Source organism: Aspergillus alliaceus (genome assembly GCF_009176365.1).
Source record: "Aspergillus alliaceus strain CBS 536.65 unplaced genomic scaffold BDW43scaffold_5, whole genome shotgun sequence".
Lineage (NCBI taxonomy): Eukaryota > Fungi > Ascomycota > Eurotiomycetes > Eurotiales > Aspergillaceae > Aspergillus > Aspergillus alliaceus.
Window position 1 is genome coordinate 50,969 of NW_022474688.1, and position 23,867 is coordinate 74,835.

A 23,867-nucleotide genomic window follows, 5' to 3' on the forward strand; every position below is an offset into this window, starting at 1 on the left:
GAAGATTATTCGGCGTTGTGGTTGTTCGGCAGGAAATTAGAAGACTAAAAGCAAGGGGAGTAACTAAATCGCACAGCAACCTTAGTGGTTACTCACCAAGAAGGGAGTTGCGCCGAGGCTTAACAACGTCCCGTGGGTCTTTTCTTCCCCATGCGATTCTGTGATCGTCCGCTCCGCGTGGATGAGCTTGGCGGCCCAGTCTTTCCGACCCCTAAAAATTCCGTCGATCCTTGATTCATTTGAATGCCACATCTCACTTTAGCTACATATATTGAAAAAGCCCTGAATACTACGCCATGCGAACTTCCCGAGCATCGAAACAGTCTGAGAAAGTCTTGCAGGCTCTTTCGCCTCCCGTGCGCCGGCAAACGCGCAGTTCGTCCAATATAAATGCGCTGCGCAGTTTCGCGTATAGCGGAGGCTCTAATGGTCATGTTGAACCTAAATTACCTGCAAGTGATGATGATACCTCATCTCTCTCGTCTGTCAATACAGTGGATATTGAGGATATCATGGAACCCCCGGCGAAACGGCAAAAAAACAAAGTAAACTCTTCGCCACCGCGGAGAACTAGCTCTCGCCCTCCGGCAAGGGTTACCGACAGAACGGCTGAAAAATCCGTCAAAACTGAGACCGTACAGAAAGCACGTCGGGTCCCTGCTCGGAAAATCAAAGATGAAGATGGCGCATTCAAAGTAGAGCCGCCCTCCAACTGGGACACAATGTACAGCATTGTCAAAAAGATGCGTGAGGCTAATCCGACGGCTCCGGTTGACACAATGGGCTGTGCTGAACTGTATTGGCGAGCGTCATCCCCGCGCGATCGACGGTTCCAGACTCTGATTGCACTGATGCTGTCATCGCAAACGAAGGACACAGTTACGGCTGTGGCTATGCAGCGTTTGCACACCGAACTTGGCAATGGTGAAGCTCCTCTAGTGGAAACCAGTGTGATCAAAAAAGAAACAGAAGACCCATCTGAACCAGTGAAACCTCTTAAAGATAGTACTCTGAACCTTGAGAATATCCTGGCGGTCTCACCTGAGCGACTGAACGAACTGATCAGGACGGTGGGGTTCCATAATAACAAGACCAAATACATTAAGGCAGCGGCCGTCATTCTTCGCGATCAGTACCATGGTGATATCCCAGATACTGCCGACGAGCTGATGAAGCTCCCAGGGGTAGGTCCAAAGATGGCATATCTCTGTATGAGTGCTGCTTGGGGAAAGCATGAAGGCATTGGAGTCGATGTGCACGTTCATCGTATCACGAACCTCTGGGGCTGGCACAAGACGAAGACGCCGGAGGAGACTCGCAAGGCGCTGGAATCATGGCTACCCAAAGACAAATGGCATGAAATCAATAAGCTGCTTGTTGGGCTGGGGCAGACGGCCTGCTTACCAGTAGGAAGGAAATGCGGCAATTGTGACCTCGCAGGGACAAAATTATGCAAGAGTGAAATCAAAGGACTGGTTCCTAACAAGAAAAATCTAATTACGGTACCGAAAGATGAGAGTGTTGAAGGCGGAGTGGAAATAAAAATCGAGGGGGAGTGAGTTGAGTGCCCCAGGCACGAGGCACGAGATGTGGCTATTTACTACTAGGGGATTTCCTCTTTACAACTACTAATATTCAAATTCAACTTTGCACACATGGACGGGCTTTCTTCATTTCCTCTCTTTCCTCCCGCCCCGCTCCCATGTAGTCAACCTCGCTACCATTTCTCTTACCTCTCTTGCAATGCCTCGACTAACTCATCTGCCTACCTATTGGATGTCTTTTCGCAACTTGTGATCAACGTCACAAAGCATTAAGCCTCCTATATCTCTACCTACAACCTTGTTCACTAGATGTAAGGCCCCACGATGCTGATTTCCTGTTACCACTCGTTCTCAACACGCCCCGGCAACCCGCTAACTGTTGGTTTGCCAAAACAATCACCACAGGCTCCAAATGGATACCATGGATCCTGATGCCGAGGCCTTTTGGCAACTCTACAATAAATTGAATCCTCCACGTTCTTCCATGGCAGGCCAGTACTCTCCACCGACCGATACAAGTTCTCAGTTTGACCCTTTGGACGTGGAAGTCTTCTTCAAGCCGGGTAAAACATTCCTTGATCTGCCAGAGATAGCTAAAATAAAAATCCTGGAGTATGCTGGACTTCTACGCCCTTGCCTGATTAACTTTACCACTGAAGGTGCCCGGATCAAGTCCATCAAGGATCATGCCCAGATACCCCCTGTGATTGCGCCAGGTTGCCCTCGCAGCCGTGAGACTAAGGGGTCATGGACTGCTTTTGTTGACAAGGCCTGCACTCACCTACCGCTGCCGACTGTATTGTTTGAGACCTCCGGCGCTGTTCGCGATGAAATTAGTCCTATGTTTTTTGGTCTCAACAAATTTAGTGCTACTCTCTACAAGAGGGCAGACTTTTACAGGTTTCGCGGTGCAACAATTTGGGGTATGGAGCATTTGAAATATCTCCATATCGATCTGGGACCTAATGATAAGCGTTTTCTCAAACTCTATCGAGGAATCCATCGCACAATCATGAACATGTGGGTTGCTTTCTGTGGTTTAGCTACAGAGCGGATGCGTTCCCTTACGTGTTTCAGTCTTAAGTGTAGGGTCAAAGATTTGGAGGTTGCTAACAGACTGATGTGCGCAATGGACCCTTTTCCTACACTATCCCAATGTGCCATTCATCTCAATCAGTCCCAGGAGAACGACATCCGACCAGTTGTCAAAAGAGCCTGCTGGAGATTGACTGACAACCTCGGAGCTAAGCCTCCCTTCCCATTCCTACGACTTCCGAAAGAGGTGCAACTTCTTATACTTGAGCAATTAATGATCAATCGTTCTGATCCTTATATTATGGCTTCCGAATGCCCGAAAGGTATCGTAACCTTGCAAGACCGCAGGCGTCAGCGATCAACCCTGTACCCCCTCACTTGTTGCGGAACTTGCTCTCCAGTGCGAGCCATGTGCTTCTGTCATGCTCGTCAGACGGCCTATTCCACAAGCTGTTCTTGTTTCTCCTCCCCAACATCCTATTTTTTGGTCAGCCGTGGATTTTATGAAGATGCTCGTCGGATATTCTTTTCAAAAAATAACTTCTCATTCACGGACGAAGACCCTGACCTCATCATGAGGCTTCTACATTACATCCCCACCTCGTCCTCCATGCAGATTCGGCACCTAACTTTCAAGTTTCCGCTATCTTTTCGAACCCCTGGGAGATATACCCACAGAGAATACGAAGCATTGCTCTCTTGGGCGGTGTTGCGCCGTTTCATCCGTGAACATTTTGATCTTTCGCGCCTTTCGCTCACGATCATTGATCTTGGTACAAAGTCCCATAGCACTTCCGGATACTCGAGCAGAAACAAATATCTGCGCAAGCTTCTTAGAGCCTTTGCTGACCTGCATGGTCTCCGAGACTTTCACGTTTATTTAGCAGATGATCGCTCGTTTGAAAGGGACGCGGAACGAACTGTGTTGGGCCCTGCATGTATTGGAAGGTCTAAACCCAGCCACATGCCCTTTATTGGCCAAAAACATCTGAGTCCCTGAATCCTTAGCCTGGGTCTGGTATATTTTATTGCTGGTCTCTTTTGTATCTTTTGCCTATCTTTTGACCCTCATCTTCCAATATTTGCTTCTGAGATGATGAAACCCACACACCATTTCATAATTCCTCTGCGCTCTCGGAGCTTGTGGTCACACAGTCCCTCATTCTGGACAGGCTCAGAATATGTTGTTGAGATGCATCTACCCGCTGGCGAGATCCTTGAAGAAAAATCAAACCATAACGTACTCTCATCTATGCATGAACTATGCCATCAGTCTTGAAAAGAAAACCATCCTGGATGCACCCTTCAGTTCACCAGTGTCTATTTCCTTATGTTTTCACCTCTTATTGTATCTCTCAAAAATAGCTAATACGGTTGTTTTTTTTCTTTCTTTTTTTGATTTGCATTGGTACACATGGACTATAGCTAGTTATGCATAGTATCGTCATGTTTCTGGCGCTGAGTACAGACATTGGCTCTGATCTATATTTTCAGCCTTGTTTTGACTCCCTTGTCTATCCACCAAGTGAATCAATCGTCAGTCAAAATGTCCACAGCTAACTAATCCCAGATGTACAATCCAAAACGTCCTCAATTCACATCTGTTCTATAATGTGTTGTGCATATATGTACATCTGACTAAGCAGAACAAAATAACTGGTTATGCACTCATACCTACTAACTACCCCACGGACATAAAACCCCACTACCTCACTTAATTCCGAACAAAACAACGTCACCACAACACTCCCAAAATAATTAAAACCAACAATAACCAACCAATTATCCCCCAAACCCGGACAAATGTTTATACTATAGCCACAACCACCACGACACTCACCAACAACAATCCTTCCACACAACAAATGTCTCCAACATCAACACCAACTCCCCTCTCAATCCCCCACTTCGCCCAGTCCCAACAACAGCTCCTCCTTCACGAACACGAAGCCGAAGTCTCCTCCTCCACCCTCGCCAGTACAGCCGCCTCCGTCTCCCCCGCCACCCGCCGAACCCTCCAAGCAACAGGCTACGCGCTCACAGGCCTCGTCCTCTCGCAATGCCGGACCGGTCTCGGCGGTCGCGTGGTGGGCGAGTTCGGCGCTGATTCCGCCGTCTCGGCCAAGAATGATGAGAAGAATGGGAAGGGCGGAGAGCCGCAATTAGGGGCGCATGGGATTCGCGTGGGGGATGTTGTGCGGGTGAATGAGATTGGGGGGTCTGGGAAGAAGGATAAGGTGGGGAAGGAAAAGGGGAAGGATGGGAAGGGGGAGGCGCCGAAGGGGCCAGAAGGGGTTGTGACGAGGGTTGGGGAGAGGAGTATATGGGTTGCATTTGGGCAGAGGGGGGGAAATGGGGGGCGCTCTAAGGAGGATGATGAGGCGATTGAGGAGTTGTGGGGGAAGAAGCTTTGGGTGTATGTTTTGTGTTTTGTGGTTTCTCTGGAAGGGAGGGTTCTGGAATGTGTGGATGGATGTTTTGCTAATTGTGGGATATAGGATTAAGCTTGCGAATGATGTGACATATCGACGGTGAGAGAGCCTTGTGTGAAGGATGGAAGGGTACTGTGTGGCTGACCGAGACTCTTACGTCTAGGATGAATCAGACGATGGAGAAGATGGCGAAGATGTCCGAGTCTGATCATACGCATTTTATGCGGGTTGCTTTTGGACATACGACGCCGTTGCAGCCGGACTATGAGGCTGGTGGGGAGGTGGAGTTTAGTGATCCGACGTTGAATGATTCGCAGAAGGAAGCTATTCGGTTTGCTTTAGCTTCGCGGGACGTTGCGCTTATACACGGCCCCCCTGGAACTGGCAAAACGCATACGTTGATCGAGCTTATTGTTCAGATGGTGCAGCGGAAGTTACGCGTGCTTGTTTGTGGACCGTCGAATATATCCGTGGATAATATTGTGGAAAGACTCGCTCCTAAGAAAGTGCCTGTTGTGCGTATAGGCCACCCGGCCCGTTTGCTACCATCGGTTCTTGAACATTCTCTAGAAGTTCTGACCCACACATCGGAAGCCGCTTCCATCGTTCGGGATGTCAGAAAGGAGATTGACCAGAAGCAAGCTAGTATTCGCAAGACTAGGTTTGGACGGGAGAAGCGGGCCATTTATCAAGATCTGAAGGAATTACGTCGGGAATTCAGAGAGAGGGAGTCCAAATGTGTGGATAATTTGGTTAGAGAAAGCAGCGTGGTTCTTGCAACACTGCATGGAGCAGGTGGCCATCAACTGAGGAATCAAAAGTTTGATGTTGTGGTCATCGACGAGGCCAGTCAGGCCCTAGAAGCTCAATGCTGGATTCCGCTGTTATCCGCTTCCAAGGTTGTTCTGGCTGGCGATCACCTACAACTACCCCCTACTGTCAAGTCTAGCGTCCAGAAGTCGAAAGATGCAGCAACACGAGAAAAGGCGGAGAAGGAGACCGCTGTCAGTGATAGCGACAGAGGGGCTCTCGGGAAAATGTCTCTTGAGACGACCATGTTTGATCGGCTGCTCTCAATGCATGGCGACAGCATTAAAAGAATGCTAACCACACAGTATCGGATGCATGAGACAATCATGCGGTTTCCGTCAGATGAGCTATATGAGTCTAAACTGATGGCTGGCGAAGCGGTAAAAGCACGCCTTCTAAAAGACCTACCGTACGAAGTAGAGGAGACAGATGATACGAAGGAGCCGTTGGTATTCTGGGATACTCAAGGAGGAGACTTCCCTGAGAAAACCGAGGACAACGAGGTTGGCCAAAAGGAGGCCCTTTTGGGTGAGAGTAAGAGCAACGAAATGGAGGCAATGGTTGTTGCGAAACACGTAGACAACTTGGTGCAGTCAGGTCTGAAACCAGAGGATATTGCTGTTATCACTCCATACAACGGCCAATTGGCTATTTTGTCGCAGATGCTACGGGAGAAATACCCGGTTATCGAGCTAGGGAGTGTGGATGGATTCCAGGGCCGTGAGAAGGAGGCTGTTGTGGTCAGCCTGGTGCGAAGTAACGGTGAGCACGAAGTCGGATTCTTGGGGGAGAAGCGACGTTTGAACGGTGCGTTTGTAGCCATCCTGTGCTGGTCAAGCATACTGACCAAACTCGTCTAGTCGCCATGACACGTCCCAAGCGGCATCTTTGCGTCTGTGGTGACTCGGAGACCATCAGCAAGTAAGTTTCCTCCTTTTTGACTCCTTTCCATTTACACCTTCAACTCTGTATTATGATCGACCAGCAGCAATTCGAAAGAATAGTGGGGCTCACTAACGTATTTTATGATCTGCCACAGAGGAAGCGGGTTTCTCAAGCGATGGATGGCATTCCTAGAAGAGAACGCCGACTTGCGCTACCCAGACGCCGGAGAATTGCTGTGAAGGAGCCATCCCCACTTTGCTCCGCCCCTTCTCTATGTTGATCCATGCATGATGCCCTGGACGATGAGAAGAGGGTGGCCAATCGGGATTCCCAACGTAGTCTGACATGTTGGGCTTGTTGATCCCCAAGGGTCCCGGACATGTTCTGTACTCGGTCGAGTCTACACCTCATATTTTGGTGAATGCCGAACCGGGAGCAGCGTTCCTGCGCCTTGCGACGTCGTACTTGATGCTTTCCTACGCAATGTCAGCTCCATGTCGACGATGATAGGAACGTTGCCCGCAGAAATTCATTGGAAGAATTCCGCGTAGGCTTCGCCGTACCTGAGCACATCAAAGTAGAAAGCTCGGCACCAACAACCTTCTTTGCGGGTTCCTCTTATGTTTCTTTGTCCTGAAGCCTTTCATTCTTGGTAATCTCACTAAGCCCGCCAAGGGTTAAGACCAATGAATGATATGAAGGGGGTTTGAAATGGCAATCCAATCTTAAAACCGGGAGCCAAGAACTTCCTTTATCTATCAATATTAGTCCAACAATCCGGGCGTCCGTTGTCTTACTCGAGGAATGGGCTAAAGAAGATAATACTATAGATGAAACAAATACACATAAGGTAGAGCTCTATCTTAGAGGGCTTGATCGTAGATCTACATTGCAGAAAAATCATAAAGATGCTTACATTGAAGCTATAAAGAGAGCATACTATAGTGTTGACTAGACCAAAACCTCAGCCATCAGAGTTTGCCAGCGCCAACACCCAAGCAATCCTACGCACATCGTTACACCGAGCAAAACCGACGAAGCCGTATATAACTAACCCAACCTATCAAATATCAAACCCACATCATCCACCATACTAGGTACACCAAACATACAACAACCCCAAGAAATATAGATAGGTTAAAAGTCACCTAATTCATTCTAATTTCCCTACCCCTCACCCATCCCACGTCAGCCCCTCCCTTTAGCATACTAGCATACAGATAGTTCAGCCTTAGTCCACCACTAGGCCCCGTTCGCGATCAGCACTGACATTGCCGCTAAACCCTCGGGACTCTTATCTCGCACGGGGCAACTATATCCCATCCTTGTTTGATGAAGGTATCTGAGAGCACGAATTTGAGTCGAATCGTCATACCGCACCTGCCGACACCGTGAGGGAATTTGAGGTCATCTGTGGGGATTTGTTTCGATGGTGCGATGATAATCCGTGGAGTGGCTCTAGAGGGAATATAAATAGAGCAGATGGTTTCATGTGGTGGGAGTTCGGGGATGTAGCTTTTTTGGGGTATGATCAATGGATTTTTCTAGTGTCGGAGCTTAGATAGAATGAGAGATAGGATGAGAGTACTGGAATTTTGCTACGTAGGACTAGATAGGGTTTGGGGGTTTGCGTGGCATAGGGCTTTACTTACGTGTTGTATGTACATGCCTCGGCGAGGTTCTATGCATCCGCATTCTGTTTCTCTGTACGGTAGTAGTTCATGTTATGTTATACGGAAGATAATCGTGTCCGATGACTTAGATTAGGCTTCGAATGATAGAGTTATATTATCTTATGGTTATGCGGCTTGCTTGAGGGGCAGGCGTGTTTTTTATTTTATTTTATTTATTTTAATTTTTTTTCTCGTACAGCGACCGAGACGAGATACGTCCCGGACATGTGTCCTGGATGACAATGTGGAGAATAAAGTGTAAAGGGGAGCCACTTGGTGCGTCTCATCTTGCGGGTTCCACTGTACCCATGCATGTCCAGCGCATCATTGCATATGACTACGAGCTGCAAGGTCGGTTTAGTGTATTTTGACATCTGGAAGGCTTTTTTTTTTTTTTTTTTACTTACAAAATTTATTATTCTCCCCCCATTTGCTCCGGCGTTTCTGTCGTGCGATGCTGGGTCTCTGGATGAAACGAAACGCTAATGGTTGGAACACTTACATAGTAGTACTTGTACTTTCTATACGAGGGATGAAGGCAAGGTGGCACGAGGCCGTGCAGTGCAGTGCAGTATCCCTGATCTCCCCAGGAAGCAGGGGCTATTTCAGGAACAAAGTTGACAGGTAATATGGAAGGACGTACGGGTTATTCTGGAATGTGAGTAGTATCGAACGGAGAACACAGCCTTACCACTGACATAAATTCATAATATGTATAGATTTCCCACTCTCCCCACTTCGTTCAACCGGTTTGTATGGCCTGACCGGGGGTTGATCCTTCACTGAGTCCGTGTGGCGTTTCAGACTCGCAGTTTGTTTGTTTGCCTCCTTAAATTGGTTATTTTGCGGTCCGGCTCTTCAAACGGTTGGTGGCGCGGTGCAGTGTGCGTATCATATCATCCCCCCCCGCTCTCCTCTTCTTTCGATGTGAGCTCCCAGGTTGGTGGGGGTGTTTGGACCCTCTGGGTGAGGAGGGGATGTCAGTTGTTGCGTATAGATTAAATCGGAGCGGATACATGGTAGACCCAGATGTTCGTGACGGAATCTCTCTGTGTTCTTCGTTCCTTGCTTCGGGGAGGTATGCATTATTCTGTCCTTGATTACTCGAGTGAAGCCAAGAGTCGCAAAAAATCAAATTCGAGTAGCGGTGAAGGAATGCGTTCGCAGCTCAAGATTTGGGACTTTTATAGTAGGTGAATAAAGAATGATTGGATATAGGGTTGGGGCCATTTCCAATAAAGAGAATGTATGCATTGACCGTATCGAGCTAGGCTAGCCGGGCTATTCCATTGGTGTACCGTGGAATCGTGTCTATGCTGGGGGAGATTCTTTGGATCAGTGGAGATGGGAGCAAAAAGTTGGTTGATTGACTTAAGGAATGATGGCGAATGAGCTGCGCCGGAGGTGAATTCCTGGATTCGTTCCACGGTAGTTGCTCGGTGATCAAACCTATGTTTACGTCAAGTGCATCTAGGAATTTCTTCATTTGGAGAGAGGGCTTCAAGGTGATGATGGAGTGGATTGGGGGGTTTTCGGGAGAAGGGGGGAGGGGGGAAGGAGATGGGGAAAGAAGGATAGTCCATGAGATCTGTCTGTCTGGATGATGGTTCTCTGTAAATTCTGGATCTGGGGTTAAGGTGTGTATGGGTGTTGGTGCAGAGTATCGTCTTCGCATTTGTTCTGCAGGGGATCAGCTGATCCTTAGTGTAGATGTAGGCACCCCACTCCTGCCTCAGGCCTCCGGACGCAGGCGATGTCTTTCCATGTGGCACTCAGTTATAAGGACTGCCTTTGCTCATGATCAACGTGGAGTCTGAACTCAATTCCCGGATTTTTTTTATTTTTTTTTTTATAAAAATAGATTGCAGTTAATACTTAATAGATCAATGTGCTTCCGTCGTTAAGAGCGACGGAAGTTTCGGGACCGGGAGAAAGAGGAGAGAAGATGATCATTTTATATTGAGGCGACGGATATGGATCGTAACCAATCTAATCTCAACTGGAGGTGATGCCTATGGGATATACTGTACGTATATAGTCAGTCCACAAGAATTAGGATACAATATATAATATAGAAACTCATAGCTCATGTGATTCGTTTATCCATACACCACAAGAGTATATATCATGACATGCATAAGATTCAGTGTGCAGGAGAGACGATCACAAATAATTTGAAATACCGGTATTTGTGTAACTTTTATTTTTATTTTATTTTATTTTTTTTAATCATCTTCTTTTTACCCCTGAAAAGAACTCCTGAAACAGCGTGCACGGACATTGGACGCCAAGTGGAAACTCCACCTCAATGCCGTCTTTCTTCTCTTTCTCCAGTCGACGTTCAATACTCTTCTTTTCGTTTTTCTTTTTCTTTTCCTTTTGTTTCCCTTTTCTTTTCTTTTTTTTTTTTTTTTAAAAAAAAAAAATAAAAATAAAGGCCCATTCCTTTCGAACCCTCCTCCTCCTCCTCCTACTACTAACTACTACTACTATAGTTAATTCTCCTAACCCCAATCTCCGCCCTCGTCCAATTGAATCCGGTCCCTTTTCTTTTTTCCTTTTATACCCCTCTCCTCCTTATACTCTTCTGATCATTCCTTCGTGTCAGCAGCAATCATTTACTAGTGGCCCGTTCTAGCCAAGTCGTTGAGCCACCAGGGCAGCTATACAACCACCACCATACTCATTAATCCTTAGTACTTATTTATTCCTTTCTCTCTTTTCTCTTAGCAATGCATCGGAGCCCACTAGCATGCCGTCCCCTGTTTGATAAGCTTCAGTGATTCCCTTTCCTGCGCTGTCTTCCCCTTCCCCATCGTGGCGGTTAGTCTTCCGCGTGGAGTTCATCGTCCCCCTAACCTCTTGTTCTCGAACTTTATCCCCCCCTCTCTCTCGCTCTGATTTTTTGGTTCTTTCGGGAGAGATATGGTTTGATGTGAACCAGAATATTCATTCATTCCTCTCTCTCTCTCTCTCTCTCTCTGTCTGTCTCGAGATAGCGGTATATGTATGCGTATGTAGTCCACATCTGTCGGACAGATTATGATCTTATCTCCTGCCAAGGTCAGCGCTTCCCCCAAGCTTCTTCCATCCCACTATCGCGCTGACTCTCTCGTCCAGCCTTGTTGCCGTACCCTTTGAACAACGCCTGAGATACCCTTCCACATTTGAAGCCTGTCGTTTCTATTTATTCTTTGACACCCTCCTTACCGATTGGGTACACACTCCTTACTAGATTTTTTTTTTTTTTTTTTTCATGAATCTCACTCGCTTTCCGCCCTGCATTACTCGCGCGCCTTACTGTGTGATACAACGTAATTGATTTGGGATTCGTCATGTCCCGCCCAAGTCTAAGTATCGGGAGTGACTCCCTTCGAAGTTGCCTGGCTCCGCGTGATCAGTTGTCGGATCCCGGTTCCGACCTTTCTTATGACACGGCTCTCCCTCCGATCACCTCCAAGCCGTTGATGGTTAGCTCTCGCTCATACCGCGGCTCGGACCCGTCCATCGTGCTAGGCGGCTTTCGTGGAAATCAAAAAGCCGCGGCGGCCCTAGGTTTTGCACCGGACATGTCGAACATGGCTCGCGGACCGAACGCTCATCGTCGGACCGGAAGCACCTTGAAGACCGTTATGAGGAAGATCTTCACCCGCAAAGGACGCAGCCAGACAGATAGTTGTGAAGAGGGTTCTCCGGACTTTCGGTTCAATCACTCCCCGGAACGACTGCGGGATAAGGAGACGCCGAATTACGCCGCGCTGTCCAGTTCGTTAAAATCGAAATATAGCAAACCCATCGGCGAAGAGTTACGGGGCCCGAATCCCTTTGACGACACGTTGTTTAAGCACGACATGGGACCCCTTCGACAACGACGGGCCACGTTGCCCAGTTTGGTCTTCTCGGATGACGACGAGTCTCGCGATGCGCTGGATGCATTGATCCACTCGGACCCGGCGGGTACTCGAAGTAAAAGCCCGCGTCTCGGCGACCATGAAGAGCGACGGCGCGAGCTACTGCGGAGCAAACGACGGTCACGAAGCGCAACAGCTCTTCGGGGGCTGGCAAAGCATCATCGAATGTCTCCTATCCAATGGAGACGGCGGAGTATCGAGTCTTACGTCACATCGACCGCGTGTGGCGCAGCGTCCGATACCGAGGTGGTGTCCATTCGACCCACGACAAGGGGCACGGTAGCCAGTGCGCCGCAGACAGCCGTGGAACCGTCGATCGACGGGGTTGACCCCTTGGATGACCGTGTGGAGGAAGCCAGCATGCCCCCAAATGTCGGAACCCTGGTCAGCTCCATGCAACATGACGAGAGCATCTCACTCGAACAACGATTGACCACCTTAGAGGTGAAGCTGATTGATCTGGAATTCGCCATCGCCCGTATGCAAACCGAACGGAGTGAACCTTCGCCGACCGCGATGTCAGGGCGCAAACAGTCGCACAATGCGAGTCAGCATAGGCGCAAACAGTCTACAACTCACTCCCCGCCGTCCAGCAGTGAGGCTACATCCAGCGTCGGATCGACGGGAGATCGGCCTTTGAGTACCGCGACCATTCGGCCGAGCCCACAGCATAATCTCCACCGGTCCAAAACCCTACAAACTCCCTCATTAACATCCCTCTCGGACCACCATAGCAGCATCTCTGTCGAGCAGTACAGCGCTCTGGTGATGCTCCTCCGACGAGAACAAAACGCACGTCGCAGCCTGGAAAACGAGATCTCCGGCCTCCGATCGGATATCCAGCAGCTTCAGCAACTGGCTAGAAACTCAATGGGCCTGAAAACCATGTACCCAATCCAATCGCAGGAGTTTCTACGGCCCGCCCCCACTAGCTATTCCCAGACCACCTCCCCTACCCGGACGGAGGACAAACTCGGCTCACCGTACGAGAGTGACTCGGATTATGATCGACCCGACACTTCCAAAGACGATACGTGTCGGCCGATATGGCCGCCCAATCGGCGGGTTGAAATCGGAAATATGATCTGATCGCTTGGCTTGTGACAGACCTCCATCACCATTGATTGCATTACGACCAGCTCTCCCTGACTGGGAGTTAGGGACACGAGTCCTTGGAGGACCTCTCTTGCGCGAGGACATCGGTTCCTCTTCTTCCCTCTTTTACGATTTAATCCTTTTTTGCTGCATTATACGTGGCTCCAGCTGACCACTCTACACTACTCTTCTAGCCTGTTTGATTATGTTCCCAGCTCACGACTGTGTAATGACTGATCATCCTGATCTAGACTGTTATCAGCAATGTTATCGTTCTAGGATATTAGATAGCACGGGTTGCTCATAGACTTGAATATATTACGCCATCCAATCAATAAATCAAATTTCTATTTTGAATTTCTCCGTTCTACATGAAATGAACCCACCATGTCGTAACAAATACTATACAATATTAATACTAGAGTAAGACCAAGGATCTAAATAATACAATCATCCCACCCTCACCCTATAGCCGCTAAATCCTTGAGTCACGTACTACCAAGTAACCAACCCCCTATCCATCAATAAAGATAGACTCACCCCCAAACCACCACATCAAAAAAAAAAAAAAAAAAAAAAAAAAAAAAAAAAAAAAAGAAAAGAAAAGGGAAAAGAAAAAGCCACCTAGTCAACCTTCTTCCCTTCCCCAACTTCACCGCCACCAACAGCACCACACTGCTCAATCTTCAACCTCCTCCCAAACAAAACCGTCCTCCCTAACCCAGAACCAACAACATACCCAATATAAGCCCCGACGAGCACCGTAATCGGAAAAGCCTGCCATGGCCGATCCCTACATCACCCATTAACACCAAACCCCCAATCTTCATTAAAAACCAGATAAAGAAGAGAGGGGAAAAAAAAAGGAAACATACCAATCCAACGGAATAGGTACAGCACCAAACCAAGCCCCGACACCCGTTCCAAGCGCCCCACCCCAAACAACATCGGCTGGCCGATTCGCACCCCAGATTTCCTTCCAGGTATTGCCGTCAACACCGTGCACATAGATCAATGCTGTGGAGGACAGGACGGCCATGTGTGCTGCGCAGAGGAGTGTCTGGGCGTGATGGGTTGTTGCCGGGGCGCCGAAGAGGACGAGGAGGATAGTTAGGACGGGGGTTGCGAGGAGGGTTGTGAGGGTGAGGGAGAGGATTGCTGGCTATTGTTTTTATCCATTCATTGTTAATTTTTGGGTTCATGTTAGGTTGGCTTGGGTGTTTGGGGGGAGCGTACGATGAGCTTTGTGGAGAGAGCAGCAGCAGCAGCAGCAGCAGCGAAGGAGGAGTCGGATTTGGGGATTGGCTTGCGGCGGACGGAGGGTTTTGGTTTCGGGGTGGTGGGTTTGGGGATGTTATCGTCTTCCGGGGAGCCGGCGGGGGGCAGGCAGGTCATTACGAAGGTTACCTGGAGGAGGGCCAGGAAGGGGAGGTCATTGAGGAGTTCGGTGATGGGATCAGCGACGAGGGCGTTGAAGCGGGTTGCGAGGAGAGAGAGCAGGAGGATTGGGTGGACCAGGGCGTAGACTTTTGAGCTGGTGGTTGGGAGGATGTTGATTGGGGGTGCGGATTTCGGGGTCGTCGGACCCTGTGCCATTGAGGAGGAGGGCGGTGTTGAGGTCATTTTGGAGAATTTCGAGTTGGGCTTACGCCCAGGTTTGCGGTGGTGGTGGTGGTTGGTGGTGGGTGGTTTGGGGGAAGTGTTCCCGGAAGTATGGATGATGGAGTTTGGAGATGGTGGAGGTTTACGCGGATGCCTGAGGTGTCGGTGTTACTCTGCCTCGGTTGAAGTGTACCTGGGGTGTCGGCTTGGTGATTAATTACTTAGGCAGTTATTAGGATAGTTTACTACTAGTGGTATGCCCGGCTGACTTGAGGTAAGGTAATGACATTCAAGTCTAGATAGCGAAGCATCTATGTTTTACCTGTCCGTTTCTGAAATCCAAGCTCTATATATCCCATCCAGAGAGCTCAACGCTAACCGTCCTATTCAACATGGCAACCAAGCCAAGGAGAGCAACATACATACATGAATCATGACCCATCAGGCATCACCAAGAAAAAACGGGGTATGAAAAACAAATGAAATAAAAAAAATAAGCCTATTCTATCATCCATCCAAACTCTCACCAGGATTTCTGGCTCCCGCAGCAATACCGGTGCACCCTTAAGATGACATACGAAGATGACCACGGGTTCTAAAAAAAAATCTGAGGTTCGTCGGATGTGTTCAAGACCGCCTCATGCTAAGAGTATACTAATTGCCAAGGAACTGAGATGTCTCGATATCTCCCTTGTGAGATTCAAAAGTTGGGAGGGTTGTTGCGGCTGCCGTCTCGACCTCTCCGTTTTCCTTCTTTACCTCCGTGTTGACGGGCGCGACAGGGCTTTCAGGGGTGCGCGGTTCCTCCGGGATCGCTGGAGGCATACCTGACCCGGGGAGAGGGGAAACTGGAGGGCTTTGTGCCTCTTTGACTTCCTTGTTCGCATCGATTGGCGGCGGCGGAGCAGGCCGGAGGTGGCCGGTATCCTTACTGGAAGGAGATAGTGTCAGGCTGGAGGCAGACATTTCCGGGTCGGAATGGACAGGAGGACTCCTTGTTCGATCCCGTTCGGAGTCCTTGACACCGTCTCGCACTTGTGCAACCTTGGCCTTGAATTTCCCGAACAAACTACGTTTCTCCGGCTCGGACGAGTCCTTGCCATTATTGTTCACTTCGGCATCCAGGCTAAGCGGCTGGAATGAGTGTTCGCTGGCGAACTGCTGGAGATCAGACGGCGAGCTCTTGCTGGAGTGATGCCAACTACCAAACGAGCTCGTGCTAAGGTCCGCCCCCGGATTAGAAGCCAAGAGTGGCGGGGACCCGAGGCCGAGGCCGATTTGTTCATTGCTCCGTTTGGATGATCGATGAAACCTCCAGCTTCGCCGATGCTCTTTGCGCTCGGCTCGAGATGTGTCGTCAATGGGATCAGCGTCCGAAAAATCGGTGAACGATGACCGTGAGTTCATCGATGGAGTGCGTGACCCGTACGGTCTCAAAGTAGTGTCGGCAGGATGTCCACTCTCGCTCTGACCTCCTGACTTCTCAATCTTCCCTTCGGGAGAATGATCTTCGGGGTTACTGGCGTTCGGGGGTCTCGGTGTATCACCTCCGGCGTCGTTAGGATCAGATGCGCGAGGCGGTGGAATCCCGATACCAGAATCAGATGTGGCAGCTTGGAGTGATTGGGATGAGCTCTGTGCACTGGCACTGGCGCTTCCTGGGATCCGTTTCTTCTGGAGCCGTTTGGGCTGTCGTGGCTCTTTTTCACTCCCCGACGGCGGGGACTTGGTGAAGAAGCTGGACAGCTTGCGCTCCTTGGTCGGTGTCACAGCGGCCGGCGGAGGTGAAGAGGGCACCGCTAAAGTGTCCTGGGCCGGCTTTTCAGGGATGGGCGGGTAGCTTGTAGGCGGATGGCTCGTGAGCGGATGACTAGTAGGCGGTTGGCTGGTCGGCCCCTTGGTAACCGGAATCGGGCCATGGGTTGATGTATGCACATACACAAGACCCGTTGCTGCCTCATCTCCCTGTGCCGTGGGTTGCGGTTTCTGCTCGGGGCCCGGCGGTGGTGCCTGGCTAGGCGAGCGCGAGCGCTGCGTGGAGGTCCGCCCGGGGGTGTTCCCGCCGGTGGCTTCCGTCACTCGACTGTATCTGGCTTGCGCGATAGCCGGGGACATTTTCGACGGTAGCGTATTGCTGCGGTGGACGCCAACGGCGCCCAAGGACGTCGGGGATGCGGGGCTGGCCGTGTTGGAATTACGAGAATTCTTCGATGACACCGAGACGTTCCGGCGCAGGCTGTCATACTTTCGGAAGCTCTCTGCACCGCCGCTCGCGCTCGAGACCGAGCGCCGAACCGTGGAGTGCGAGGTCGCTCGAGGGGTCATACCACCCTCTACTTCCTTGACCGTCGCCTCGTCTGCAGCGGTACCATTCATGCCGAACAAGAAATGATCCTGGTTTTCAATCAGGAAGATCAACACATCTTGACTCAGCTTGTATTCGTCCGGCGACATATCATGCTGGGGATGGGAAAGCAGTCCGGGCTGGAAAATGGCGGACAGGTTGGCCGACGTCATTCGATTCTGGTCAGACTTGGAAGCGAAGACAGCCAAGAGGTCCAGAATATATAGGAGCAGTTGCTTGTTCAACGGGGGGAGCTCTCGGATCAACTGCTGGTATGCTGCGACCGCCTTCGGGTGGTCAAACGTCTCTCCCTCGTTTGTAGGCCCTCCGGACTGCACCTGCCTCTGATAGATGCGTAGGGGCTCGCGAAAGCGCTCGTAGAAGCCCAGCGGGACGATCGGCTCGGGGAGTTGGTTCAGATACCGACGCAGAACGTTAGCGGCGTCGTGCACCGTGTATCCCGTCCAGTCCAGTCCCTTCCCATATCGCTCGGGGGAGTCAAAAATATCCTGTAGATCCTTGATTCGTTTGGCGGATCCGTTGAGTCGGAAAATGCCTTCGACATCCGTCGCTATCCCAACACATCAGCCAACCGACCGACAGTTTCTCATCCGGAGAGTGTACCTTTTTCCTTCAAAAACACCCCACACTTGGCGACGACGATGGGCACGTAGCCGTAAATAAAGCTCTCACCATTGTCATTGGTCAGGGAAATGGCGACGTTGGCGTACTTGATGCTCACGTTGAGGGGGACTCCGAAAATACCCTGCGGCTTTTCTGCGGACAGTCAGCGATCAAGGCCGTTCAAACCATCATAGTTAGAAGGGGTTTCGCAAATCGAGACGAATGACCGCCATCATCACGAAACAGCTGGTCAAAGTCTATTTGACAGTGATCTTCAAGACTCGACGCTGGCTCCCTTGTATCCTGCAGACCATGTGCCTCCACACATACCTTTTGGCACCTCTTTCCTCGTATTCCTCTTGAACTGTTTCCACCACGATGTCAAGTCGCGTTTCGACGGTGGCGATGCGGCGATAAACCTAGGTGGAGACGCTGTCGTAGGCAGCGTTTGAAACGCCTCGGCGCCCTGGGATTTGCCAGTGACCATGACGGGAGCGTGCGATGAGACGGGGGGTGGTGGGGTGGGGGGAGGAATTCAAGCACGATGCGACAGAATTATATGGTCCAGATCGATGAACCGAGGGATCCGTCACCGCCCTTCGTGTTTGCGCAAAGAAATTCCGGGGCTGGGGGGAAAGATATGGTAACGGTCCCCCCAAAATAGCACGAGAGACTAGTCAGCGTGGCAGCGGAGGGTCAAGTGCCGCGCCAGTCCGCAAAGTAGTCACTCGCCAAAATCCGAATGGATTGGGGGATGGGAAGGTAATGAAGAACAGAGAGAAAGAAATCAATATTTCCAATCAGATGGAACGATGGACTATTTAGCCGGAATAGAATACGAGTCTGTAGATGAAAGGGGGGTTAGGAGAAAAATGCGAAGGAGAGAAGAGAGAATGAGAATGAGAGAGAAGGAGGGGAGAGGAACGAAGGAACAACTGATTGAATGAAAATGGGGGCAAACGAAAGGGAAAACGGCAATTTGGAGGATGATCGATCGGAGACACACACGACTTTGGGAAAGGGAGAAATGCCCTTTCTTTCGTTCCTCGCTGGTGGGCTCGATAATCTAATATAATTCTTCTAATAATATCATCGGAGTCGTATTTTAATATGGTATGGGGTACAACATAATATAATCTAGTGTGTAAAGTAGTAGAAGAGAAAAAAAAATTAAATCAATAGCTCTAAACACTAAGAAACGTAAGCCCCCGCAGAATCATCAGGGGAAAGGAAAGGGAAGAAAAGCAATGAATCAGACAACTAAACTTGACCAGGAACCAGTCGGACTCAAAAAATCCATCGTCGACAATGACCCAGACCCCAGGGATCTAGAATCTTTTTTTTTTTTTTTTTTTTACTCCCCTCCGGGAGACCCAACAAGGGTTCAAAGCAATAGCGTGGGATTATCTGAAACTAGAGGATTTCCCTTCCTTAGGAAATGGTCTTAGCCAGGGTCATTAGTTCTGTTCCCGTGATGGATATCCATCTCTTCTCCTAGATAGATCTTCAAGAAGCAAACAATAGGCAACAATATGGAAGAATGAATCTCTATAGAAAAAGAACCTCGGTCAATTAATGAATAAACCATGACGCTGACAATGCATATCGAATATCATCCTATGTATCTATATTAAGAAAGAAAAGAAGAAGGGAAATAAAAAAAAAACCCCCGACGGCGAGAGATGCAACCCTGAACTGCCGCACCATCAGCAGTCCGTGGAATCACCACCTTTCTTTGTGTCATGCCAGATCCCAGCTCGAAACAAAAAGCCGACCCCTCCTTCTTCCCCGGGAGAGCCAAGGGTGATCATAATTCGTTGCAAAACTATGACCAATGATGGGAAACCAAGGGCCTCGAACGCCCCTGGGTAGTCCGTGGTGCTGGGTATTTGCCCACCGCCGATCTCCTGTTTGAAGTTTGGAGAGGCTCTCGTCTTGCCCAAGTAATGGGTTACCCCCAGTCAAACCGTGGTTCCCTTCATGCCACAGCGTCCGAAAAGACCGTGTTCTGGTCCCTTGTGGGTAAGAGTCCTTCCTGTTCTTTTTTTAAACCCTAGCGTTTGCTGGTTTGGGATTGGCATACCGCATCACGTGCGGGCTTGTGCGAGAAGATGACTCAGCTCGTGTAGGCTTACCTCAGCCCTGCACGTGATGCACAGACGCGAGGTCAGGTGAAGGGAGTATGTCACATGAGGTCATGTGAGACCAGAGCCTGCGGTCTGCTTCTGAGCTCCGAAGCTACGTCCGCCCAGAGGAATAAAAGAAGATTGTTATTTCCGATCACCACTTTAAACCCCCCGTCATCAGCTTTTCTTCAAAGCACATATCTCTAATATCACAATGGAAGGGTATGTTCTATCTTGATGTTTTTTTCTGCTTGGCTTTTGTTCTTTTTGACTATGTTGCCCTGGACGCAGCAGCTCTCGGCAGATGCTAACGACTCTCTAGTCTCACTGCCTCGGAACAGCGCGAGTTCGCTACTCGCATGGAAAGGAAGCAGCTGAAGGAGTTCATGACAGTATGTGACCCCGGCTACTAGATCAACGTTGACAAATCTCACACCCTTCGGCCAACGTATCTCGACAGCTCGTCTCTTATCTACGCGCAAATGACCCGACACTGATACATACCTTCTTCCAATATAGATGTACTCCAAGCTTGTCCAGCGCTGCTTCGACGACTGTGTCAACGACTTCACCACCAAGTCTCTCATCTCCCGTGAGGAGACCTGCACCCTTCGCTGCGTCGACAAGTTCCTCAAGGGCTCCGCTCGGTTGAACGAACGCTTCCAGGAGCAGAACGCCGCAATGATGCAGAGTGGCCAGTTGCCCGGCCGGTAAACGATTGAATGATCTGCTTGTTCTTCTGGGTTCGGCGGTTCGTGTATAAACTAGACTTTTTCGGAATGATGACACCCATGGATTGCATTTGGTCTGGGATTCTTAGTAGGGCTTCCGTTTTTGTTGAGTTACGAGCGTTTAGTGAGCGGGCTCTGTGCTGCAGACATACACGCTGCTTTTCGTCTTGTTGCCTGGAAAATGTACTGTACAATATAGTGAATTAGGACGTGTAATGGACCCTTGATGGGTATATTGAATCATCTACCTGGAGTTTTCATTTTCGTGCCAAGAACGCTTCGGGTCGGATGAACAAACCGTACAGCAAGTAAAAAGTACAAGTTTTATCAAAACAGAGGCTCGGCCTTTTTGGCCTATCGATCATGGTTAGTATAAAGCTCGCAGTCCACTATAGTTGGCGTAATTATCAATTAACTCCTCAGACACTTGGGCCCGGAGTAAAATTCTTGCGAACAGCGCAGATAAAGGACAGGTCAGCTACGGAGCAATGGATAATATTTCCCTTTTGGGAGGGGCGGACCAGTGATCCACAACACAAACGACTGCGTAGTTTCCCGAAGCATCTCCGACGGAAACTTCTCCTCACGGTAGTGAATTATGTCAGCGGAGGAAAGCACTTCCTCTTATTACATCATGGGACACGGACCGGACACGGACCGGGCACGTGGAAAACGTTGCCTGTTTGGGATGCCGCTTAGGACACCTGATTGACTGTACCCTTACCTGACAGTCCGAGTTGAAGGGCTTCACAGCTCAGAGTACATTACCTAGATGGAAAGGTCTATCGTTCCAGGGGTAAGTAAGTCATTGCCAGATAAGCATAAAATCCAATCACGCCTCGTCCATTGGAGTCGTACCAGTAGATCTCGGATGGAACCCGTCGGTTCATTTCTTTAGTCTAAGTTGATATCAATTGCATCATGAGCTCCAACCCCCATGCGGAGAGGGCATGAGGGGGTTTCTCAAATAGAAGAAGCAATTCATGAGACAATGTTTGAGGTATGGACAACAGTGAGCTATTAGATTAAGATGTGATACTATCGTACATAGTAAATTTTGTTCCCCCCTCATGCTCCCCACCCCCTCACCCCTCATCGACCAAAAAAGACCCCCACCATCGGACGCTCTCCCGTTTTAAGCAACTCTTTCCCTTCATCTTCTTCCTTTGTCCTTCTTTTCCACTCCTCCATTCTCCCTTTTTCTTTTATTTCATCAATTTCTCTTCCTCTATCCCGTTGTCTCCCTCCCTTTTTTGATACCCCCACCATGGCTGACACTGTTGGAAAAGTACGTACCCCTCCATGAATGTTTACCCGCCGGGGCCCGGCTAATTTCTCTAGACCATCACCTGCAAGGTAAAATCTCGATTCGCGACGCGATCCCATTCCGCCTTAATCCAACTAAATACCTTTTAGGCTGCAGTCGCCTGGGCTGCCGGCGAGCCCCTCTCCATCGAGGACGTCGAGGTTGCTCCCCCCAGGGCCCACGAAGTCCGCATCCAAATCCACCACACGGGTGTCTGTCACACCGGTTTGTTCAACCCATCCCCCAGACGCACTGACGATAACTGACCATCGCAGATGCCTACACTCTCTCCGGAAAGGACCCAGAGGGAGCCTTCCCCGTCGTTCTTGGCCACGAAGGTGCCGGTGTCGTCGAGTCCGTCGGCGAGGGCGTCACCTCCGTGAAGCCCGGCGACTACGTCATTGCCCTTTAGTATGCATCCATCCCCATATCCCCATCGCATAGAAGCCCCAGCTAACCAAAGAATCCTCCCAGCACCCCCGAATGCCGCGAATGCAAGTTCTGCAAGTCCGGCAAGACCAACCTGTGCGGCAAGATCCGTGCCACGCAGGGTAAGGGCGTGATGCCTGACGGAACCTCGCGCTTCAAGGCCCGCGGAAAGGACCTCCTCCACTTCATGGGCACCTCAACTTTCTCCCAATACACCGTTGTCGCCGACATCTCGGTGGTAGCTGTGACCCCCAAGATCCCCACCGACCGCTCCTGCCTGCTCGGCTGCGGTATCACCACCGGCTACGGTGCGGCCGTCGTCACCGCCAAGGTAGAGGAGGGATCGAATGTCGCCATCTTCGGCGCCGGCTGCGTCGGTCTATCCGTTATCCAGGGTGCCGTGAAGAACAAGGCGAGCAAGATCATCGCCGTCGACGTCAACGACGGCAAGGAGGCCTGGGCCCGCAAGTTCGGCGCCACCCACTTCGTCAACCCCACCAAGCTGAACGGCAAGACGATCCAGGAAGAGCTGATCGAGATGACCGACGGCGGATGCGATTACACTTTCGACTGCACTGGTAATGTCGGCGTCATGCGCGCTGCCCTTGAGGCATGCCACAAGGGTTGGGGTGAGAGTATCGTCATTGGTGTTGCTGCTGCTGGACAGGAGATCTCTACCAGACGTATGTTTCCTCCCCCCCCTTTTTTTTTTTTTTTTTACGCCCCAACGCCCCCATCCTAGTCTAAGAGGCTAGTGTCCGTTTTTTTAAGTAACTAGGGTATCGCTCTGTTATCCCTTAAATCTCGTTCGATCGTCCTCTGTATACCCTTTTTTTTTTTTTTTTTTTTTTTTCCCAGCCGTGTATATATGCTAACTTGCCAAAAACAGCATTCCAACTCGTCACCGGTCGTGTATGGAAGGGTTGTGCCTTCGGTGGTATCAAGGGCCGTACCCAATTGCCTGGCCTGGTTGATGATTACCTGAACGGCCAGCTCAAGGTCGATGAGTTCATCACCCACCGTCAGCCTCTGGCCAACATCAACGCTGCCTTCGAGCAGATGAAGGAGGGTGACTGTGTCCGTTGCGTAGTGGATTGCCGTCAATAAGTTCGAAAAGTGATTTATTTGTATGCTCGCTTGATGATATTCAGTGTGATGAATTATGTATGACTGAAGACGTAGTAGGCAGTATAAATGTATTACAATATGTAAAGGATAAAAGTAAGAAATGTAGTATTCTCCCAGGTCCGGGGGCGATATTTATATCAGGAACAGTCGGGGAAAGCCCTCAAGGTCCCCAGGCGGGGTTGCTCTGACCTC

At 49.9% G+C, this 23,867-nt stretch overlaps 8 protein-coding genes across 8 annotated transcripts; 6 read left to right on the forward strand and 2 right to left on the reverse strand.

Moving 5' to 3' along the window:
• Positions 1–109: 109 nt before the first annotated feature.
• On the forward strand, positions 110–1,758 carry BDW43DRAFT_178690 (endonuclease III domain-containing protein). The gene has a single exon (XM_032038836.1). It carries the CDS (start codon positions 297–299, stop codon positions 1,557–1,559), a length of 1,263 nt encoding a protein of 420 aa, XP_031904308.1. The 5' UTR covers positions 110–296; the 3' UTR covers positions 1,560–1,758.
• Positions 1,758–3,669, forward strand: BDW43DRAFT_178702 (uncharacterized protein). Its single transcript, XM_032038838.1, has one exon. The coding sequence runs from the start codon at positions 1,957–1,959 to the stop codon at positions 3,577–3,579; it is 1,623 nt and encodes a 540-aa protein (XP_031904309.1). The 5' UTR covers positions 1,758–1,956; the 3' UTR covers positions 3,580–3,669.
• A 1,281-nt stretch (positions 3,670–4,950) lies between these two features.
• Positions 4,951–7,449, forward strand: BDW43DRAFT_263468 (putative DNA helicase; the record flags this gene model as incomplete). Its single annotated transcript, XM_032040555.1, has 4 exons — positions 4,951–5,110; positions 5,175–6,628; positions 6,682–6,742; positions 6,861–7,449. Coding segments are annotated over 4 exons (1,760 nt in total), but the record flags the coding sequence as incomplete, so codon positions are not given.
• Positions 7,450–11,615: 4,166 nt separating this feature from the next.
• On the forward strand, positions 11,616–13,714 carry BDW43DRAFT_263473 (uncharacterized protein). The gene has a single exon (XM_032040556.1). The coding sequence runs from the start codon at positions 11,715–11,717 to the stop codon at positions 13,377–13,379; it is 1,665 nt and encodes a 554-aa protein (XP_031904311.1). The 5' UTR covers positions 11,616–11,714; the 3' UTR covers positions 13,380–13,714.
• A 295-nt stretch (positions 13,715–14,009) lies between these two features.
• BDW43DRAFT_306998 (PIG-F family protein) lies at positions 14,010–15,008 on the reverse strand (the record flags this gene model as incomplete). The annotated part of the gene is made up of 3 exons (XM_032046156.1): positions 14,010–14,178; positions 14,261–14,547; positions 14,622–15,008. 3 exons carry the CDS (start codon positions 15,006–15,008, stop codon positions 14,010–14,012), a joined length of 843 nt encoding a protein of 280 aa, XP_031904312.1.
• A 316-nt stretch (positions 15,009–15,324) lies between these two features.
• On the reverse strand, positions 15,325–18,822 carry BDW43DRAFT_178807 (putative Rho GTPase activator (Sac7)). The gene is made up of 3 exons (XM_032038840.1): positions 18,286–18,822; positions 17,956–18,108; positions 15,325–17,902 (listed from the first exon to the last, which is right to left on the reverse strand). Exons 1-3 carry the CDS (start codon positions 18,440–18,442, stop codon positions 15,642–15,644), a joined length of 2,571 nt encoding a protein of 856 aa, XP_031904313.1. The 5' UTR covers positions 18,443–18,822; the 3' UTR covers positions 15,325–15,641.
• A 974-nt stretch (positions 18,823–19,796) lies between these two features.
• On the forward strand, positions 19,797–20,985 carry tim9 (protein transporter TIM9). Its single transcript, XM_032038839.1, has 4 exons — positions 19,797–19,977; positions 20,085–20,303; positions 20,404–20,473; positions 20,601–20,985. Exons 2-4 carry the CDS (start codon positions 20,296–20,298, stop codon positions 20,793–20,795), a joined length of 273 nt encoding a protein of 90 aa, XP_031904314.1. The 5' UTR covers positions 19,797–19,977; positions 20,085–20,295; the 3' UTR covers positions 20,796–20,985.
• A 1,094-nt stretch (positions 20,986–22,079) lies between these two features.
• Positions 22,080–23,760, forward strand: BDW43DRAFT_263493 (bifunctional alcohol dehydrogenase/S-(hydroxymethyl)glutathione dehydrogenase; the record flags this gene model as incomplete). The annotated part of the gene is made up of 5 exons (XM_032040557.1): positions 22,080–22,100; positions 22,229–22,343; positions 22,394–22,529; positions 22,593–23,230; positions 23,437–23,760. 5 exons carry the CDS (start codon positions 22,080–22,082, stop codon positions 23,652–23,654), a joined length of 1,128 nt encoding a protein of 375 aa, XP_031904315.1. The 3' UTR covers positions 23,655–23,760.
• Between the last annotated feature and the right edge of the window lie 107 nt (positions 23,761–23,867).

Excerpts from the sequence above, each read along its gene's own strand:
- BDW43DRAFT_178690 (XM_032038836.1), top strand. The coding sequence starts at position 297 with ATGCGAACTTCCCGAGCATCGAAACAGTCTGAGAAAGTCTTGCAGGCT.
- BDW43DRAFT_178702 (XM_032038838.1), top strand. The coding sequence starts at position 1,957 with ATGGATACCATGGATCCTGATGCCGAGGCCTTTTGGCAACTCTACAAT.
- BDW43DRAFT_263473 (XM_032040556.1), top strand. The coding sequence starts at position 11,715 with ATGTCCCGCCCAAGTCTAAGTATCGGGAGTGACTCCCTTCGAAGTTGC.
- BDW43DRAFT_178807 (XM_032038840.1), bottom strand. The coding sequence starts at position 18,442 with ATGGTCACTGGCAAATCCCAGGGCGCCGAGGCGTTTCAAACGCTGCCT. Across the intron at positions 18,109-18,285 it reads GAGGAAAGAGGTGCCAAAAG|AAAAGCCGCAGGGTATTTTC; the intron begins GTATGTGTGGAG and ends GACTGTCCGCAG. Across the intron at positions 17,903-17,955 it reads GGTGTTTTTGAAGGAAAAAG|CGACGGATGTCGAAGGCATT; the intron begins GTACACTCTCCG and ends GTGTTGGGATAG.
- tim9 (XM_032038839.1), top strand. Across the intron at positions 20,474-20,600 it reads AGCTGAAGGAGTTCATGACA|ATGTACTCCAAGCTTGTCCA; the intron begins GTATGTGACCCC and ends CTTCCAATATAG.